The 8,072-nt window shown below is 48.5% G+C and overlaps 2 protein-coding genes across 2 annotated transcripts; both read left to right on the plus strand.

Moving 5' to 3' along the window:
* The first annotated feature begins 6 nt into the window (after window positions 1–6).
* LOC119322117 (DIS3-like exonuclease 2) lies at window positions 7–5,030 on the plus strand. The gene is made up of 6 exons (XM_037595616.1): window positions 7–436; window positions 555–608; window positions 696–761; window positions 1,669–3,885; window positions 3,978–4,049; window positions 4,135–5,030. Exons 1-6 carry the CDS (start codon window positions 56–58, stop codon window positions 4,525–4,527), a joined length of 3,183 nt encoding a protein of 1,060 aa, XP_037451513.1. The 5' UTR covers window positions 7–55; the 3' UTR covers window positions 4,528–5,030.
* A 1,025-nt stretch (window positions 5,031–6,055) lies between these two features.
* LOC119324771 (alpha-amylase type B isozyme-like) lies at window positions 6,056–7,785 on the plus strand. The gene is made up of 3 exons (XM_037598545.1): window positions 6,056–6,200; window positions 6,305–7,249; window positions 7,361–7,785. Exons 1-3 carry the CDS (start codon window positions 6,120–6,122, stop codon window positions 7,610–7,612), a joined length of 1,278 nt encoding a protein of 425 aa, XP_037454442.1. The 5' UTR covers window positions 6,056–6,119; the 3' UTR covers window positions 7,613–7,785.
* Window positions 7,786–8,072: the final 287 nt, after the last annotated feature.

An 8,072-nucleotide genomic window follows, 5' to 3' on the forward strand; every position in this document is an offset into this window, starting at 1 on the left:
TCTCCATCTCTCTCGCGCGCTGCGATTCTTCGAGGAACGCGAGAGGCCTCTGCGCATGAGGGCCACCGGAGAGCACGCCGCCGCCATCCCCGTCCGCGCGTCGCCGTCGCCGTCGCCGCCGCCCCACACGGAGGACGACGCCGAGCGGAGGCGCCGACGCCGGCCCGCGCGCCGCCCCAAGCAGGCCACCCCGCCCCCGCAGGTCGACGCGGCGGGTCCGAGCCCCTGCAGATCGATGCCGCCCATGCGCGCCGACTCCCGGCTCGACGCCGTGGCGCTGGCCGAGGCGGCCGGGACGAGCCGGTCCTGCCCCCTGCTGCCCACGCCGTCCCGCGTGGAGGCGCGCGGTCCGGTGGTGGGGACGGGCGGGGGAGCTCCCAGGAGGCTCTTCTTCCCGCCCTACTGGCCCGAGCAGGTCGTGGAGGACGCCCTCAAGGTAGTGGATCGTGACGCTTGCAGCCTTCTTCCCGTAGCTCTAACTTTGCGTGAACTAATGTATTGATTTGTTTTTGAGAGAACTAATGTGTTGATTTGTTGTTGCCTCCTCTATGCAGAGAGGGAATGTCTTCTCGGGGAAGTTCCGCGTGAATGCTCACAACCGAAACGAGGTAAGCATGGAGTCCTTCCTAATTTGCTTCTCACTGTACTGTCTCTGTGCTATTGGTGGGTAATGTTTGGAATCTGTGATGTTGCAGGCGTACTGCACGATCGATGGCATCCCTGTGGATGTTCTCATTACTGGGCCGGCGCAAAACCGAGCAGTAAGTTCACGTCTACTTGCACACAAAGCAAAATGAGTGTATCTATTAACAAGTGAGAACTGTGTACGGTAATTTATAGCAATCCCATATTAGTGGATAGCGCAAAGGCTTAATGATGCTTCCAGCCTGTCATTCTGCCTTGAATTGCATGCTAACTGATTAGCCACTTTGGGAAGTATAATGTGCTAGGAACTCAGGTAACACAGTGCTTGTCATATATGGGAGGAGACGAGTCTAATAACAAATATTATGTACGATGTTGTCATTTTGCATCTTCTGCTGTTAAGTTGTTTTGTGATGCCACAGGATTGGACATTTCAATTTGTGTTCAACTTTCGATTGCTTGTGACTTTGCAAATTATATATGTAGAACCTATGTCTAGCTTGCTTTCCCACAAATTGGTCAAGCACATTGGGAGAATTGCCTGCTCTTGGCGTGATTTTGAGTCGACTCTAAACACATGGATGAAGTGGTATGCCCTTAGGCCACATAGCATGCTTGAAGCTCTTGCATTTGAAAATGATTTAAGCAAAGCTGCATGATACATTATGTTTATGCTGCGGTCATTTTTCTGAATGTTCTGCTGAAGATGTTGTGCCCTTATTCGTCTTTCCCGTGGGCAATATTAACCTGCATTCTTTATGCAATCACCTTGTCTGTTTCTGTCTCATAATCCTGAGAAAACATTCTCTCAGGACGTCTTTATTTAGTAGTACAAACAATTCATGCAGCGAATTAATGTAGCTGATATGTTTCTAAGAAAGCATTCTCTTTCCTTGATGTGTTATATGAATAGATATGGAATTATGAATGTTCAGTTCTGGTCTTGTGTTTCTTACTATATATACCCAGAGTACATGGTTCTCTTACTTGCAATGACATGTTCTTTCTTGATCCACTTTGCAGATTGAAGGTGATGTTGTTGCCATCACATTGGATCCTGTTGTTTACTGGACTAGAATGAAAGGGCAGAACATTGCATGCAACCCTGCCACTGGAGGAGTTTCTGTTGCTCGGGAAGTTAGTGAAACAAACGGGAACCATAGTTTGAAGAAAGGACAGGCAGATGCCAGCTGCAGGTTTGAAAAGTGCAGTAATGGCCAACCTGTTCCGGACAGGATGCATAACCATCACAAGAACAGTGGTTTTAGTCAAGCTGTTATTTGTGAAAATGGGCATGCTACTGTCCCAGTGAATTATGAAAACCTGGATGAAGCTAAGACCGAGTTTGCAAGAGCATTACAGAGGATCTGTTCTGTGATATACAATCACCCAAGCAGACGCCCTACCGGGAAAGTAGTATCTGTCATAAAGAAGTCTCCTCGCCGTAGTACTGTTGTAGGTTTCGTTGCTCCTTTCTCAGATTTCCCCGATGGAGAGCAGAGAAATCAGATGACTGTGCAGGGTTCCAAGAGGATGAACCATATATCATCCTCAATTTTCACGGGCTTGGTTCAAATCTTGCCTACTGATCCCAAGTTCCCGCAGATGATTGTTAGTATCAGCACTTTGTCAGATGGTATCAAACAGAGGCTGAAAGAAGGTGATACAACTATTTGGAAGGAATTAGTTGCTGCACAGATTGATGAATGGAATGAGGAAAGTCCCTATCCCTGGGCTTGTGTCGTACAGTTCTTGGGAAAGGGTGGACAGGTTGAAACACATATGGATGCTATACTGTTTGAGAATGCAATATCTGATGTTGAATTTTCCCCTCAGTCCATGGCATGTCTCCCTGACACTTGCTGGAAGATTCCGCAAGAAGAACTTGCAGCAAGAAAGGATCTGAGAAATGTTTTGACCTTAACAATAGACCCTCCTACTGCTTCGGATCTTGATGATGCAATATCTATTGAGACACTTTCTGGAGGAATTGTCCGTATTGGGGTCCATATTGCGGATGTTTCTTACTTCGTTCATCCAGAGACTGCATTAGATGCTGAGGCTCAGATTCGGTCTACCAGTGTTTACACCTTGCGACGTAAAGTATCAATGTTGCCTTCAAGACTTTCAGAAGAACTAGTTTCGCTTAATCCTGGGGTAGACAGGCTTGCCTTTTCAGTTATTTGGGACATTGATCCTCATGGCAGCATAGTTAATCGCTGGATTGGTCATACCATTATCTTTTCATGCTGCAAGCTGTCATATGATCTCGTGCAAGATCTGATTTCTAGTGATTCGAGCCAGTTTAGATCTGCAGCTGCATCTCTTCAAGTGCATGGCATGTTTAAACATGAGGATGTTATAAAGTCTCTTCGATGCCTCTATGAGATCTCGAAAAATCTGAAGGATATTAGATTCAAGGGTGGAGCTCTTTCTCTTGACACTTCAAAGCCCACGATCCTATTTGATGAAGATGGGGCTCCATGCGATAGCTATCGCTATAAAAGGAATGATGCATGTTTCATTGTCGAGGAGTTGATGTTGTTGGCAAATATGTCAGCTGCAGAAGTTATATCCAATGCATTCCCTGATTGTGCTTTACTTCGTAGGCATCCTGAACCTAATCCACGGAAGCTGAAAGAATTTGAGGCATTTTGTGCTAAAAATGGGTTTGGATTGGATTCTTCATCATCCGGTCAACTTCATCTTTCAATTTGCAGAATAAAGGAAGAGTTGCAAGATGATCCTGTTATGTTTGATATTCTCATGTTTTATGCTTCAAAGCAAATGCAGTCTGCAGAATACTTTTGCACAGGGGACCTGATAAGCAAGAAGGATGATTGGGCTCATTATGCGCTATCTATCCCTTTATATACACACTTCACTTCACCACTTCGAAGGTATCCTGATATAATCGTTCACAGGACACTGAATGCAGTAATTGAGGCTGAACAGATGTATCTGAAGCAAAGGAAAATATCCACTGGGCGGAATGGAGTGAAAGCTACATCTTGTGAAGTTGTGAGTAGATGCTTTACAGGCCTTCAATTTAGTAAGGATGCTGCTGAATCCAAAGAAGGGAGAGAAGCACTGTCTGCTGCAGCTAAGAAGTTTAAGGTCCCCAACTCTGAAGATCTTGGGGAGGCTGCTGAACACTGTAATGAAAGGAAGTGGGCCAGTCGCCGTGCAGAAGAAGCTGGACAAAAGCTCTACATGTGGGCTCTACTAAAGAGGAATGAGGTAATAATGGTGCATCATCATCTTTTATCTCCCGCAACAAAGTTTGTGTTGGTAAGCTTTATTTTAATTGATTTGTGGTTTTACTTTTGCAGACCCTGGTCTCCAATGCTAGAGTACTGGGGCTTGGACCAAGGTTCATGTCAGTTTATGTGCCCAAACTCTCGGTATGACTTTGCCCCTAATTTGCATGTAATAGAAGCTCTCCAGTCTGTGTGTTTTGAGTCACCTGACCATGATTTTCTGATGTAGATGGAACGGAGGATATACTATGATGAAGTTGAGGGATTATCTACTGAATGGTTGGAAGCCACTGGAACCTTGGTGCTTGATGCATGCAGGAATAAGCCCCAAAAGAGGGGAGGCCAGTTCAGATGCAGTAGAGCAATTGAGGAAGTCGCGGTGGTGGTGAACCCATCCGATCTAATGTTACCTGAAGACAGAGACGAATCAGGAGCAACTGAGACTACTGTGGACTCAGTTTTGCTAAGCGATGAGGCAGTGAAACTTGAAGTTGCCCCAGCGGTTCTGCCCATGGTGATAAGCTACCTGAGCGACATCCCCGTGGTTCTTCATGCAATTGGTGGCGAGGATTGTCCGGTGGACATCGGAGTAAGACTATACTTGTCGTCATACTTCAAGTGACCAGAAACAGCTCATCATGACAGAGAACTATCTGTGAATTTAACTTCGTCCTAGTCGAACAAGACAATCGTAATAAAACGTGACAGAAAGGTAGCGGTAAAAAGTCGGTCAGGGTTCAGCAGGAAAACATGTCAAAGTTAGTGTTGTAGATACTCCTATCTTTACTGTTCTCCGTTTCTTATTCACCTCCCTGTGGCATCCAAATGATCGTGTGGTCAAGTGGCCTTCCTTTTCGCTCCAGAGGCCGCCTGACCAGGCGACTCATATTGGCCGTAGTGTTGTGTATGTGCCAGTGATGTATTCACTAGTTCCTCCTCTAGTACTTTTTCTTTTAGTGTGAATCCACCTGCTATTTTTTTACTGGTGGGTTCATGCATTTGATGTTTTGTTACTTCTGAAAGAAAGGAATATCGCTGCTGAGCCCTGTTCGAAGAATATGTCCAAGCTATTCTGGCCCCAAATAAAATGTATTGGCACCTCATCTGTTGTACCTTTTGTGTTCAGCTTATTCACTTGTTTCTTTTTGTGCATCATTAGTTACTGATCTTGGACCTTGGTTATAGAATCTTACTCTTGTTGCCAGCAGTTGTGCTTAAAGATAGCGTGCGCCTCACCGGGCGGCCGCGGCTCTGCGTAGAGAGCACACTCTTCCGTTTGTTCTGTTGAGTCTGTTGGATTTGCTTTGGCCTCGCGATAACGTCTCTGCCCAGCGTTTATCACGGCGCCTGCTTATCCCACCCAAAGTTTGAGCAAAAGGTGCAGCTTCTGGTACGGAAATGACGTCGAGGAGTTGCAACCCCCAACCGGAATTCCTTGGGATGAACAATCTATATTTTCTTGCCACATACTCCTACCCTCACGAAATGAATGCTCATCGAACGAATGAATGCTCGGATATATGTTTATCTCTTTGGAATGAAACTCGCTAGAAAGTTTCTGAACCTGATGTCCAGTTTTATCTGCATCGAGAGTTGCACCACATCTGGGTTATTCAGGATAAGAAATTAAGAATGTGCTGACCGGATTTCTATCTGTTAACCAGGAATGCGCAAGTAACCTCAGAGCCATCCTGCCCACTTGCCATCAGTTGCCGCTGATCTTTTACGAAGGGTTGCAAACAGCATGTCTGGACTGAACCTCATTTTAGTGCGCGAAAGCTGAAACCATCGGTTGATAAGCTGAAGAACTGTACTGGTTTCCATGTTCTTGCCAAGTTTCCTGGCTTGTACACCGTTGCAGTAGATGAAGATTTGTAACCCCAGCACCCTATTCCATGAAAAATGCTCAAAGTTCTGTCCTCAGAGAAAAAACAGAGGTTCAAGATAACTGACAGTCGTTTTGTCCGGTGCCTTCTTACCGAAGGCGAAGGCTGGCTCCATCACTTGGTCCATTGAATTGCCTTTTGAGCTCATCGCACCGGCCGATAACAAACTCCGGCCGACATATCCACTGGCCCAAAGGAGCATTCAAGCCGAGCACGCCGCCTTCCGGCATGCTGCAGCACATTATAAATACCTGGCCAGACACACCAGCCGAATGCATCAGTTCTCCATCTTCCTCTTCCAAAGCTCAGCTAGAGAGGGCTGAAGAAGATGGCGAACAAACACTTGTCCCTCTTCCTCGTCCTCCTTGGCCTGTCGGCCAGCTTGGCATCCGGGCAAGTCCTCTTTCAGGTAAGATCGTGTCTGTTGTCTGTAACTGTAAGCATTATCTTCAGATCGTAGGTGCCGCGATCATGTATGTTTTGGACCGAGTTTTGATCCGAGTTCTGTGGTAGGGCTTCAACTGGGAGTCGTGGAAGCACAATGGCGGGTGGTACAACTTCCTGATGGGCAAGGTGGACGACATCGCCGCCGCCGGCATCACGCACGTCTGGCTCCCTCCGGCGTCGCAGTCCGTCGCCGAGCAAGGCTACATGCCGGGCCGGCTCTACGACCTGGACGCCTCCAAGTACGGCAACAAGGCGCAGCTCAAGTCCCTCATCGGGGCGCTCCACGGCAAGGGCGTCAAGGCCATCGCCGACATCGTCATCAACCACCGCACCGCGGAGCACAAGGACGGCCGGGGCATCTACTGCATCTTCGAGGGCGGCACCCCCGACGCCCGCCTCGACTGGGGCCCCCACATGATCTGCCGCGACGACCGGCCCTACGCCGACGGCACCGGCAACCCGGACACCGGCGCCGACTTCGGGGCCGCCCCCGACATCGACCACCTCAACCCGCGCGTCCAGAAGGAGCTCGTCGAGTGGCTCAACTGGCTCAGGACCGACGTCGGCTTCGACGGCTGGCGCTTCGACTTCGCCAAGGGCTACTCCGCGGACGTCGCCAAGATTTACATTGACCGCTCGGAGCCCAGCTTCGCCGTGGCCGAGATATGGACGTCGCTCGCGTACGGCGGTGACGGCAAGCCCAACCTCAACCAGGACCAGCACCGGCAGGAGCTGGTGAACTGGGTGGACAAGGTTGGCGGCAAAGGCCCCGCTACCACGTTCGACTTCACCACCAAGGGCATCCTGAACGTGGCGGTGGAGGGCGAGCTGTGGCGGCTGCGCGGCACCGACGGCAAGGCGCCAGGCATGATCGGGTGGTGGCCCGCCAAGGCGGTGACCTTTGTGGACAACCACGACACCGGCTCCACGCAGCACATGTGGCCCTTCCCGTCTGACAGGGTCATGCAGGGATATGCCTACATCCTCACGCACCCAGGCACCCCATGCATCGTGAGTCATCCTACCAATACTACATCATATCTAAATTTTCTTTTCTTCTTTCGTTCATAAAAAAAAAAAGAACCATGACCAAACTGATGAAAAATAATTGTGATCCTTTAGTTCTACGATCATTTCTTCGACTGGGGTCTGAAGGACGAGATCGATCGCCTGGTGTCAATCAGGACCCGGCATGGGATACACAGTGAAAGTAAGCTGCAAATCATAGAGGCCGACGCCGACCTTTATCTCGCCGAGATCGACGGCAAGGTCATCGTCAAGCTCGGGCCAAGATATGATGTGGGACACCTCATTCCGGGAGGCTTCAAGGTGGCCGCGCATGGCAATGACTATGCGGTATGGGAGAAAATATGAGCAAAATTGCCGAAGGAGCTCTACAATTTTTTCCCTATGTGTACGTGATACATATTGGTCCGAGCTCACGTTGTCCACATAGTACGATTTAGTACTTCCTCCATGTAAAAGTGAGGACGAGGGGCATCCATTGTATTCTCAATAAATAATAATCATTTCATATTTTCAGTACTTATGGTTCACTCAATGTTCATTGACCACAAGTTCACTAGTGACTTATGCAGGAGCATTCTAGTAGCCTCCATAAGACTGGAAGCATAAGCTTGAATATAATTCGATTTGCGCCAATTCTGATAGCCCCACCGATAGGAGCAAGACATACTACTGCCTCAGAATAAAGTGCATCTCTCAGGTGCATCGATTTTCCCGCGCCAGTAGCCACAAAATCGCCCGCCTGGTCAGGAATCACATACCTCCAACCTCCAGAATTTGAGCCTTCATTAAAAGCCCCATCAAAGTT

This window comes from Triticum dicoccoides, chromosome 6B (assembly GCF_002162155.2).
Source record: "Triticum dicoccoides isolate Atlit2015 ecotype Zavitan chromosome 6B, WEW_v2.0, whole genome shotgun sequence".
Lineage (NCBI taxonomy): Eukaryota > Viridiplantae > Streptophyta > Magnoliopsida > Poales > Poaceae > Triticum > Triticum dicoccoides.

What these genes read in the sequence shown, in the direction of transcription:
- LOC119322117 (XM_037595616.1), top strand. Translation starts at nt 56, where the DNA reads ATGAGGGCCACCGGAGAGCACGCCGCCGCCATCCCCGTCCGCGCGTCG. An exon ending in GGCCGGCGCAAAACCGAGCA is followed by an intron (nt 762 to 1,668) that starts GTAAGTTCACGT and finishes TCCACTTTGCAG; the next exon opens with ATTGAAGGTGATGTTGTTGC. An exon ending in CTCTACTAAAGAGGAATGAG is followed by an intron (nt 3,886 to 3,977) that starts GTAATAATGGTG and finishes TTACTTTTGCAG; the next exon opens with ACCCTGGTCTCCAATGCTAG.
- LOC119324771 (XM_037598545.1), top strand. Translation starts at nt 6,120, where the DNA reads ATGGCGAACAAACACTTGTCCCTCTTCCTCGTCCTCCTTGGCCTGTCG. An exon ending in CCGGGCAAGTCCTCTTTCAG is followed by an intron (nt 6,201 to 6,304) that starts GTAAGATCGTGT and finishes GTTCTGTGGTAG; the next exon opens with GGCTTCAACTGGGAGTCGTG. An exon ending in ACCCAGGCACCCCATGCATC is followed by an intron (nt 7,250 to 7,360) that starts GTGAGTCATCCT and finishes GTGATCCTTTAG; the next exon opens with TTCTACGATCATTTCTTCGA.